Source organism: Vigna angularis, chromosome 7 (genome assembly GCF_016808095.1).
Source record: "Vigna angularis cultivar LongXiaoDou No.4 chromosome 7, ASM1680809v1, whole genome shotgun sequence".
Classification (NCBI taxonomy): Eukaryota; Viridiplantae; Streptophyta; class Magnoliopsida; order Fabales; family Fabaceae; genus Vigna; species Vigna angularis.
In genome coordinates this window covers 30940201-30952929 of record NC_068976.1, presented here as the reverse complement: position 1 = coordinate 30952929, position 12729 = coordinate 30940201, and the positions used below count along the sequence as shown (strand labels likewise).

Here is a 12729-nt window from a genome sequence, read left to right as displayed (position 1 = left end):
GATGGAAGTATTGAACAATACAAGGCAAGGTTAGTAGCCAAAGGCTACACACAACAAGAAGGCTTAGATTACGTTGAGACTTTTTCACCTGTTGTCAAACTCACAACAGTAAGATTGGTTCTGGCTTTAGCAGCCTCCAAACATTGGTATTTACATCAACTAGATGTAAATAATGCTTTTTTACATGGGGATCTAGATGAAGAAGTATACATGTCTCTTCCTCTTGGCTACAAAACAGAATAATATATACACAATTTTCATCATTTCTTTTCTCGTAACATGGTATCAGAGGAAAATTAATTCTTGCTCACGTTCTTCCGCAACTAACTCTATTACTGCCAAGATCTTCATCTTCTACCTTTTGTTCTTGGCCTTCTTACAATTTCTTCTCCTTCTATGGCTACTCCCTCTGTTACTCTCGCATCGTTATGTTTTATGTTTTGACTTTGCTTTCTAGGATTTTCAATGAGAAACAATTGGGTGCTTTAATCACTCGTAGCCCTAGATTGATTTTTGAGGAATCTAGAGAAATTTATGGAGATTCGGGTTGTGAAATTTTTTGTCCAATTTGAGGTTGTGAAATTCAATGGCTTCTACAGTTGTTCCTTCTTCTACTAATTCTCAGGCGCAACCATATTCCTCAACTTTAGGACTTTCTCAAGAGCAAATTCATGGTCTATTGACACTTCTTCCTCAATCTAATCCCTCAGTCACACATTCTACCGATCTAGTGAGTTCTCATAATGTTTCCAGTTCTTCTCAGGATCAAGGTAATATCTATTCCCAATGAATTCTAGACACAGGTGCTACTGATCATATATCCAGTTCTTTGTCTCATTTTATTTCTTATCATAGAATCTCACCAATTACAGTATCACTACCCAACAAGAACTCTTCATTTGCTCATTATTCTGGCACAGTTTCTCTTAGCCCACACCTTACTTTACATAATAATGTCTTGTTTGTTCCTAATTTTTTAGTCAATATTATTTCGGTCACAAAGTTAACTAAGTCTCTATCTTGTAAAATTACCATTTCTGAATTTTCTTGTGAAATACAGGACAAGTCAACCCTGTAGATGATTGGGAAAGCTGAAGAAAGAGATGACTTGTATATCATGATAGTTCTTGCATCCACACCCTTTGGTTCAACAACTTCTATTACTCTTGAGAATTCCATTGCTTGTTCTACAATAAGACCTAACTCTAAAGATATTTGGCACTCTAGACTAGGGCATCCTTCTTCTTCTTGTTATATCAAATTACGCACCATGTATGCCACTTTACCTGATGCAAAACACACTCATTGGGATACTTGTCACTATTCTAAGCAAAGGAAATTGCCTTTTCAATTAAGTACTACTGTTTCAAAAGCTCCTTTTGATTTAATTCATGTTGATATTTGGGGGCCCTATTCTACTTCTTCTGTTGATGGTTTCAAATATTTCTTAACTATAGTGGATGATATGTCTAGACACACATGGATTAAATTGATGGCAAGTAAGTCAGATACAAGATCACAACTTATTGGCTTTGTTTCTTATATCAAAACACAATTTGGCATTGATGTAAAAGTTGTTAGATCAAATAATGGTAATGAGTTTGCAATGACAGATTTTTATAGACAAAAAGGGATACAACATTAATTATCTTGTGTTGAAACACCTCAACAAAATAGAGTTGTTGAGCGAAAACATCAACACATTCTCAATGTTGCTAGATCTTTAATGTTTCAATCCCATTTGCCCATAACTTTCTAGTCTTTTGTTGTTCGTTATGTTGTGCAACTCATTAATATTTTACCTTCCAAAGTTTTGGCATATTTTTCTCCATCTCAACGGTTACACAATGTTAAACCTGACATTACTTACTTACGAGTTTTTGGCTCACTTTGCTATGTTTCAACTCTTCAAGGTCATAGAACAAAATTTCAACCTCGTGCAAGAAAATGTGTTTTACTTGGTTTTAAAAAAGGAGTGAAAGGCTACCTTTTGTTAGATTTAAACTCTAGGAAATATTTTCTATCAAGAAATATGGTATTTTATGAAAACATATTTCCTTTTGTTACTAGTGACAAGCACTCACCTATTGGTACACAAAATTCCTTGGATTTTGTCACCAAAATCATTTCCTCTCCATCACCTATTTTCTCAGAAGTTACTGATCAACCCTCTTTACCACCTACATCTCCTCCTTCTATTATTCCAGACCCTGTTATTTTTTCTTCTCAACCTGTTTCTGTTGAACCTGTCACTGCTACTCCACAAAGGAAATCAACCAGGCCAAACATAAACCATCTTATCTGCAGGACTATCATTGCAACATGTTATCTACTTCTTCTGCCACTCAGTCATCTACAGGTACCTTATATCATATCTCTTCATATCTCTCTTATGATGCATTATCATCTCTTCATAAGTCATATGTCCTTAATCTTTCCCAAGTTAGTGAACCTAAAACCTATAACCAAGCCATCAAACATGATTGTTGGAGAAATGCCATGGATCAAGAAATTGCAGCTTTAGAAAATTCCAAAACTTGGGCTTTGATTGATCTACCTTATGGAAAGCAACCTATCGGATGTAAGTGGGTATACAAAATAAAGAGGCATGTTGATGGGAGTATTGAACGATACAAGGCAAGGTTAGTAGCCAAAGGCTACACACAACAAGAAGGCTTAGATTACTTTGAGACTTTTTTACCTATTGTCAAAATCACAACAGTGAGATTGGTCCTGGCTTTAGCAGCCTCCAAACATTGGTATTTACATCAATTAGATGTAAATAATGCTTTTTTACATGGGGATCTAGATGAAGAAGTATACATGTCTCTTCCTCTTGACTACAAAACAGAATAATATATACACAATTTTCATCCTTTCTATTCTCGTAACAACAAACATGGTTACTTCCCCTTACAAACTTATACTTGTTCCCATTATTCATCGAATCACAACCAACCAAAATAAGCAAGGTCAACTCCCCTTAAAACATCATCATAAATTAATTAATGCATTCAAAATAATACCAAAACGAATACCAATTTTACTCAATTAATCATGTCACATACAAACAAGGCAAGAAAAAAAATTCAAGAATCAAGAATCAAGAAATCAATGATGTAACCAATCATGAATGTAAGCTCCCCTTACCTTTGCCAATACTAAGAGTTTATCTACACCTCAAGGATCACAACAAATCTTCCTTTGCACTAACGTTTTTTTTACAACTATTCCTTTTCTTCTTTCCAAGAACGTTTCTCTCTCTTTTTATTTTCCTAATGGCTAGAGTTTCTATATAAATAGGAGGTGTCTAATATAGTGACAATTATGTGTGAGATTAATTTTTCTTGTGTGAAATATACACATAGGATACTCTATTTATAATAAAGGTCCATAAAGAGTAATAACAATTTACTAAGATAAAAGATATAGATAAGATAAAATAAATTTATCTTTAATTTAATTAATTCTGATAAGTCCTGTATAATATATTCTATCTTAATATTTTTATTCTAATTAATTATGATAAGTCTATCAATAATATATATTATTATTATCTAACTATAATATCTAATTTATATATAATAATATCTCAATATATCCTTTAATTAACTATATAACAATATTCAAAAATATCTTTTAAAATATATCTTATAATATTATTTTCTAATAATAATATCTTTTTTAATCTCTAAACTTACCAAAATTATATCTCCTATTTTCTTTCTACTACTTTTTAAAATAACAACTACTAAATCTTCTAAAAGATTTATATAATATCTTTTTATTAAATTCTAACATTATTTAATTTGCATACTTTTCATGTCTACACCCCCTTATTTTAATATCTTACACCTAATTAATAAAAGATAAAAGGCTCTTTTTGCTCATAAGCTAAAATATAAATAAAATAACATAACAAAGGTGTACATTCAATAACATTAATTTCCCAACAAAAATACCAAAGTCACAAGACTACCTTATTTCTAAGACACCTGTTTTTTATAGATTTGACATAAGATGCTTTATCTACACATAATCACAAGAATAATTAGGACATACCATTATGATCATTAATCAGTATAAACTCTTTGATGACAAAGACACATATAAGTGGAAGAAGGTTTACATTCAACCGATAACAGAAAGATCAAGGAAAAGGCCGAAACTCAACTTATTCAAATGGAGAGAAAAAATTCTTAGAGAAAAATAAGAGAATTCTAAAAAAGTAATTTATAAAAAAATAGGTTGTTTTAAAATGATTAAACTCATTCATAACAAAACTATTTATATTAAAATCTTTTAATATTAAAATAATTTAATTTCATTATTTTTAAACTATTTTCTCAAAATATAATTTTATAAATTTTTACATACGACCATATCTAAATTCACTTGATTAATGAAAGACAAATGAAAAAGTAAAAATGATCTAATGGATTTTGCTCACGATAGATTTCTCCGCAAAGAAGTTAATATATTTTTTTTAAAATCACTAACTGAAATACAGTTTCACTCGACAAATTTAGAAAAACTGAAATTTTATCATTTATTCTTATGTTTTAAGTAAGTGTCTTCTATACAGTTTTAATTTATTTTCATAATAATATAGATGTGTTTATAAATGTGATATATTTTATTTTTTAATTGATCTATTTAGTAAAAACCAAATATGTTATGGAATATCAATTCATGTACATTTTGTGAAACGAGTGTAGAAAAACTACCATAATCCTATTTTATTCTCTAATTAGGATTGAGATTAATCTTGAGAATCAAGTTCTTTAACTATAAATTATCTGTTAGTATAAAATATTTTAAGTTAATCATTTAAAATACCTCATGAAGATTGATATAAAATATTCTAGTTAAAAATTGTTGACCTGTGTAATTGGCTTTTACAAAATCACTATTTTATAAGTTATCTTTAAAGTGAGACGTATCCTAATTAAGATTCTGAAAAAGATAAAAGATGAATTTGTTCTTATATACTTAAATTGGTGTTTTCTATACTTAATGCACTAGTTCATAATTTCAACTATCTTTATTTAGCTAATTAGTCATATAAGGACAATAATTAGTAAAAACCTTGAAGAAATTCTTAATTATGTAAAGTATAAAAAATTAAGCACCCACCAGTAAATAAATGACATTTATAACTGTATGGTACACTAAACAAAATATATAAACAAAGAAAATACTTAATCTTTTATTTATTACTTTTTCTCTCTTAATAATATCAAGACAAATATGCATAAATAATCCAGCATAGGCAATATTTTAATCAACTCAAACCTCCTTTAACTTTTTATTTTCATTCAATTGAATGCTGTTCAACTCATTTAATTTTATTATATAAATCAATATATTGTATTAATTGACAATATTTTATTTTATTTTATTATAATAACAATAAAATACAGTGAATTAGATTAATGTATCAAAAATACTTTTCTTTAGCCTCAAGTACATATAAATTGTAGTAGGGTCCATTCTTAGATAGCTAGCGCCCACACCGTGCACCCTCCCACACTAGACTGTGAACTGTCTAACTCCTTCCACTTCAATAGAATACCAGTTAAGAGGGTGAGGAATACCGTGAGGACGGAATCACGGTTCTCTAAATGTGTCCGTGAACCACGTCATCCATTAATGCCAGTAGACCAATGAGAATGGAAGTTACAGTGTGAGCACGAAACAGCAGATTCTCGTTTTCTGTTGCAGTTCTATATGGTGGGAAACCTATCACACTTCACACAGAATAACACACACCATAACACAACAGTGGTAACAAAACAAGAACTGAAGTGATTGTTTCACTTTTTCCATAAAAAGCATGAAGGGCGGTGAGGGAACGAGAATTGGGGTTGTTGGTTTAACTTAGAGTGTTGTTGTCTTTTCGTTTGACTTGTTCTCGAGGCTTCTTGAAAAAGGGTGTGTGAGGCATTCTCAGTTGTCTGTCACCATGTCTCAGAATCATTCTCCAATGGATGTCCATGGTGAGAAGTGTTATGAGGGCACCAAACGTAAAAGAGAGTTCAGGAAAAAAAAGCTTCTTGTCAATGACAGAGTCGAGGTAATGCTACTTCTGAATCTTCTCTTCTGTTTTTTTGTAAAGACAATCTGTATAGTTTATGGATTTCTGGGTCTTCCTTTGATGATGAGTTGCTCGGTTCTTTTGTTCTTGGTATATCAGTTATACGGTGTTTGCGTTTTCATGGGTTTTGTTTTGTTTTTATGTTTTTGTTTATCTTTATGATCCTTTGATGTTCTGTTGTCGATTTTCGGTTTCCATACGTTTACATAATTTTACACTCTCCAAATTGTTGGTTTCTTGGTTGAACCCTCGTTTACGGTTTGCTTTGAATTCTCATGTGCCGTTCATGCAAATGATGAAAATTGAAACGAGTCACATTTCATGGTAACATCACGTGGACTCAATGTTATAGGGAAGTCCTCGGTATTTTTTCTCATTACCATCGTGTGACCGTCCTGGTATTTTTTTCTCATTGTCTCTTGTGTGTTTTAATCACTGCTCTGTTATAAACGTGAATGCGGTGATTACCTTCATCTGAAATTTGCAGTTCAAGAAATTAAACTATCTATCTTTTTAATCTGATTTGATTGTATTTTCAGGTAAAAAGCGTGGAAGAGGGTTTTCTGGGTTCATGGCACCCGGGGACGGTGGTCCGTTGCGAGAAGCAGAAGCGTTATGTCCAATATGACAATATTCTAGATGATGATGAATCAAAATACCTTGTGGATGTGGTGTGTGTTTCATCTGTTTTGGATGGTCATAGTTCTTCTGATTTTAGCAATGAACATGGATTCATCAGACCTTTGCCTCCTCCGTTTGAGTTTGGGGAGAGGGACCTTCCTTTTGGTGTGTGTGTTGATGTAAATTATCAAGAAGGCTGGTGGGAAGGTGTTATATTTGATCACTGCAATGGAATGGGGGAGAGGAGCGTGCTCTTCCCAGATTTGGGTGATGAAATGAAGGTAGGAATTCATCAGTTGCGGATAACTCAGGATTGGGATGAAGCTACTGAGAATTGGGAACCACGAGGGAAGTGGGTGTTCCTTGAAGTAGTTCAGGAGTGTGAAAAGGAATCCTTGGTTGCAGTTTCAGTGAAGCAAATATGGTATGATATAAGGACCAGAAAGGATTTTGACAATGTAAAACATTGGACTTGTAATGATAAGGACTTGTGGAGAGCCCTTGTAGTGGAAGTGGTTGGTGACTACTATCTTCTCACACTAGAAGAAGTTTTCCCAGCTTTAAACCTTCCGGAGGAGTTCTTGAAAGAAACACCAGAAGTGAACTCAGTTGAACCTACTGACAACTTTCATTGTGATTCTGCACACACTAATATATTTGGTTCTGACATTGGAGTTTCAGATAGCCCTATGGAAAAAAGTGGTAACATCATTTGCTTTCAAGAGGAATGCGATAGAGATCCTTTGATGGATGGGGCATCTGAGAAGAAAATTATTTTGCAGGAGGAACCTATATCTCCTGTTCAGGAGATCATGATTGGTGCTGGTGAAATAAAGCAGGCTGCTACCTGTTGTTCAAAGAAGAGAAAACGCAGAAGGTCAGTGTCCATTAGTTGGAAACCTGTGGTACTGAGCGATGTTGAATTCTGTCCTGATGTTGTTAACCAGTATTTACTTGGATGTGGTAGCAAGACCATTAGGGAACTTTTGAAGATTAAAGTACGGAAGCATCTAGCATATCTTGGATGGAAAATTGAGTGGAGAGATAGACAACCTGGACGTGGATGCTACAGGTACAAGTCACCTGATGCACAGGACGAGAAGTTTTACGCTTCAATTGTTGAAGTCTTGACACACATTCAATTGGAGTCCAACGTGAACACTGTGCATCCCCAAATTGACCACAGTAGGATGGGTTCTGCAAATGACTCTGATATTTCACTTTTGCTTTCAGACCAACCCCCAAATGACCAGGATCTAGATGTTTGTCCTCCAAAGGAAAGTGTTGGGCATGTTGATAGTGATGATCTATCGCAAACCTTGTCCCATTTTCTTCAAAAAGAGCCTGAAGTGCATACTGCTTCACCAGCAAGTGTATCAACTGAGAATAGAAAACATAAACACACCAGGAATTCAAAGGCCATGATGCCAAAGTGCGACATGAAAGGGTCACGTACAAAATGTCTAAGATCAAGCAAAAGGGTGCTGTCTGCCCCAAGTCTGTCACACCAACGACCTCAAAATGTTGTGTCTTGGTTAATGGGTAGGGGGGTGCTGATGTCAAGATGTAAGGTCTATTACTGGGTAGAAGGAGGCAGTAACACTGATTCAGCTCAGGGGAGGATTACTTATTATGGGATTAAGTGTAGCTGTTGCCAGGAAATATATGGTATTCGGGGCTTTGTAAATCACGCTGGTGGAACTGGTGACTGCAGGCCTTCTGCCAGCATATTTTTGAAGGATGGTAGGTCACTCTTAGATTGCATGATAAAAGAAATGCACGATGATAGAACAAGGGAAGATATGAACAGACCATGCAATGATCTGTTGAGAGGAGAGAATGACGACATTTGTTCTGTCTGTCAATATGGTGGTGAACTTATATTATGCGACCAATGTCCATCCGCATTTCATAGGACATGTCTTGGTTTGAATGTATGTTAACTGTTTTTCTTTTCAATTATGCCAATTAACTGTTATCTCTGTGTACTATTTCCTTTTTCCAATTTGTGGTTACTGCAATTCATTACTTTCATATATGAATAACTGGTCTTGCATTTGGCTGATTTTCCTCTACATGTGTAGGATATCCCTCATGGTGACTGGTTTTGCCCATCATGTTGTTGTGCGATTTGCAGCCAAATCAAAACAGAAGAGTCTGAGAATGTTCTTTTTCTTACTTGCATTCAATGTGAACATAAATGTAAGCTGATTTGGATATTTGGTTCAAAATTTCCAAAATTCCTTTCTTAAGTTTTGTTCTTGTGGATGACAGCAAATGTTGATCAATAGTGTAATGTTTATGCCATCTTTTGTCAACTCTGTAGATCACGTTGGATGCTTGAAAAATAGAGAAAAGGATGAGTCAAGAAGATATATGGAAAATTGGTTCTGTGGAAAAGAGTGTGAACAGGTACACGTACATCAAATCCACCTATTTTTCTTCTATAATTAGGATAAATTTAATCGTAATCTGCATGGAATTAATTAATCTGCTTTATCTCCTTTTCGGCTTTCTTTTCTTTCCTTTTCTGCTTTTCTATTTATTGTGGTTTTACATTCACTGAAAGCATTAACCTATTTATATAAAAACAAAATTGAATTGTTGTCAGTTCTTCCCCACATGTAATTCTAGTTAACTATTCAACATGAGATTTTATGGAACTAATGGTTTCTTGTCCAAGAGTTGAGTTCTTTATTCAGGTCATGTGTGCTAATTACCTGTCAACAATGGAAGATTTAGATGATGGGTATATGTTGTTAAGACAGGGTGTCTTAAGACATGGCAAGAAGAACACATTTAATTTAAGGCTCCGTGTCTTCATTATATACTGCTAGTAACATTTACTTTTGTATATTTGTTGCAGATATATGCAGGCCTACAAAGTCTATTAGGAAAGCCACTTATTGTGGGTCCTAACAATCTAACTTGGACATTGGAGAAGTTTAACAACTCTGAGAGTTCTGCTGCTGGCAGTTCTCTGAATGACTTATTGGCAGAGAAATACAGCAAACTCAGTGTTGCACTTTCGGTGATGCATGAGTGTTTTGATCCCCTAAAGAACCCTTTCACTGGTAGAGATATCATTGATGATGTTATATTCAACTCTAGGTCTGACATTCTTATCGTTTTATTCATGTTCGTTATGTTTAAAAGAATTATTTGCATATTGTGTTTGTGTGATACTCAGTTCTTTCTTCTAGCATCCTGAGTTGAATATGTAAATCTTTGGCATAGATTCCATTCATCACATTTCTATGTTAGCTGGAAGCTTTTTTCAAGAGTAAATAGCTGTGGCTAATTTAAGTATACATAATTTTCAACTAAAATTTCAAGATTTGCTTATCAATGTGAATTAAACAATGCTTCTGTTCTTGGTCACTGTGCCATGGATGCCATTGTGAATAGTTAGTGTTTTAAGACTAAAGCAAGGATTTAGTATGGACTTTTTCTTGAGTGTACATAGTCTATGTTGCTGATTTTTGTTATCTCCTCAGAGGCAGTGCCTGATATCTGCATTTTGGAAATTTGTAGGTCTGAGCTCAATCGATTGAATTTCCAGGGTTTCTACAGTGTACTTCTGGAGCAAAATGAAGAATTGATTAGTGTAGCAACTATTAGGTGAGTGAAGGATTGTGCAGTAGTATCAAGCAGCGTTAGATACTTGTTCATTTCATGGTCATCTGACATGCCATTTCATTTTATAGGGTGTTTGGACAGAAAGTAGCTGAGGTACCACTTGTAGGTACCAGAATACAATATCGTCGACTTGGAATGTGTCGCATTTTAATGAATGAGCTTGAGAAGGTAACATAAAATGCATGCAAATGTATGCTACTCTGCCTATTTCTCTTACAAAAGTTATTATCACTACTGCATTGTTCCAGTTATTTTCTGAAGTTTAAGATAATTATCTCAGTTGAATTTTTCTTTCATCAGAACCTGATGCATCTGGGAGTGGAGAGATTAGTCTTGCCTGCTGTTCCTACTGTGCTAGAAACTTGGACCAAATCTTTTGGCTTTGCACAGATGTCAAATTTTGACAGGTCACAGTTCTTGGACTGTGCTTTCCTAGATTTTCAGGAAACTGTCTTGTGCCAGAAGTTTCTGACAAGGATTCCATCTCCCCAGTCAGGTGTAACAAGAGGTTTGCACAACTTGAACAGATTTTTGTTGGTTCTTCATGTTTTATTTATAAAGGACATACCATTTTACTCAGTAGCTAAACTAAAACACTGATCTTTGATGTTGCAGAAACAGAACGAAAAGCACAGGATGTTTTTACTCTTAGATATAGAAATGAGTTTGACAAGTCCAGTTCAGCATCAGAAGTAGACCAAGCTGAAGAGATAGAGAGAAGTAGGATGGATGAACAAGTGCTGGAGTGTGTTTTTACTCTTCCAACTTCATAATCTGATATTTACAACGAGTTTTAGAATATAGTGATTAGTTGATATTGTGGAGTATTGAGCTGGGAAAGCAAAAGATACTAAATAAAATAGAGAAACAAACTCAATTTCGGAATATTGTTTTTCATTTCTTATCATAAACTAGAACTGTAAGATTAAGTGTAAAGTTAAGAAGTCAAAATACAAGTACTTTTTCTTAAGTATAGTGTCTTTGTCAAATCTACACGGATATGGGAAAAGCTCTTATAAGTAGATTTCTTTTCTTTCTATGGATGTTTTTTCTTTCTGCTATATCCTTGAATTGATGTTTGGTAAAATCATCAATGGTTATAAAATAGGTTTTTCTATTCAAAGTTTTCTCTTTTTATCATATAAGATGTCCCATTATTTTCTAATAAACTTAATCATTTATATTACTTTTTTGTAATTTTACTATAATAGTGACTTGTAAGACAAGCACAGAAAACATTGCTAACGTTTTTTTTATGAATAACCGCATCAAGTTCGTATTAAAGCAAGGAGATTATTGTTAATAAAAGCTTTAATTAGAAATTAAAAAGTGTATAAAGCTAATTAATATGAAAAGATATAGTTCAAGCAGGTTTTAATTTTCTAGATTTTTTTCCCTTACAACATGCCAGAATATCTTTTGCATATCAAGGAATATGTTGTAGAATCATATACTTTATCTAGTCCCCAAACACTTACTTAAAAGAAAAAACACTTTTATGAAAGATATTTTACAATTTTAATAAATTTAAGAGTTTATTTTTGTTATATGCATTTATCAAAACAACAACAAAAAATTATCGCAGTGCATTATAATTAAGTAGTAAGAATAAAAGTGAAAGATTAATGATGAAGAATAGATGAATTGATTATTTTCTTAATTTATACAATCCTGTATAAAATGTATTAAATATGGTAATAATAGTTAATAACCAGACAGGAAGTAGTTGTTTAGGAATCAATCTCCGACAACGACCTGTTGGTGGTTTGCAAAAAATAAAGTGAGAAACTGAAAATCTTAACTTATCTTATACTAACTTACTGATTTTATTTTTTAAATTATATATATATATATCATAATTTTTTAATATATATATATATATAATTAAATAAATTAAATTATTTATTAAACACTATTGTATATTTATTGATTAATATATAAATTTTAATAATTTAATTTATAATATTATTGTATATTTATATTTTGGTTTAATGTCACTTTAGGTCCTTATTTTTTATCCCAAATCTCAAATATGTCTTCTTCTTTCTCGACGTCTCAATTACGTGTTTTTTTTTGTAAAATTTGATCAAATAAAGGTTTTCCGTCAAATTGACCAAACGTCGTTAAAGAAAGTATTGTGTGACATGCTGATAGTGTAATTTTCTATTACGTGGCATTAAAAATCTGACTGAATTGTATTTTTTTTTAATTTTTGAATTAAAAAATGAAGTGTAAAGAGTGGAAATAAGAGAAAAGTTGGAAATGAAATAAAATTAAGTATTGAAAGCCCATTCTCTTCTTCAATTGCGAAATCAAAATGAAATTGGGGGAAATTGAGGTTTAGGGTTCGTGGGAGACGAGATATAGGGAAC

General features: G+C 32.9%; 1 protein-coding gene across 1 annotated transcript; it reads left to right on the top strand.

Moving 5' to 3' along the window:
• Window positions 1-5783: 5783 nt before the first annotated feature.
• LOC108337491 (uncharacterized) lies at window positions 5784-11355 on the top strand. Its single transcript, XM_017574025.2, has 9 exons — window positions 5784-6076; window positions 6637-8652; window positions 8803-8920; window positions 9045-9130; window positions 9585-9829; window positions 10253-10339; window positions 10426-10525; window positions 10658-10865; window positions 10973-11355. The coding sequence occupies exons 1-9, from the start codon at window positions 5966-5968 to the stop codon at window positions 11128-11130; spliced, it is 3129 nt and encodes a 1042-aa protein (XP_017429514.1). The 5' UTR covers window positions 5784-5965; the 3' UTR covers window positions 11131-11355.
• The last annotated feature ends 1374 nt before the right edge of the window (window positions 11356-12729 follow it).

Excerpts from the sequence above, each read along its gene's own strand:
- LOC108337491 (XM_017574025.2), top strand. The coding sequence starts at position 5,966 with ATGTCTCAGAATCATTCTCCAATGGATGTCCATGGTGAGAAGTGTTAT. Across the intron at positions 6,077-6,636 it reads TTGTCAATGACAGAGTCGAG|GTAAAAAGCGTGGAAGAGGG; the intron begins GTAATGCTACTT and ends TTGTATTTTCAG. Across the intron at positions 8,921-9,044 it reads CATTCAATGTGAACATAAAT|ATCACGTTGGATGCTTGAAA; the intron begins GTAAGCTGATTT and ends TCAACTCTGTAG.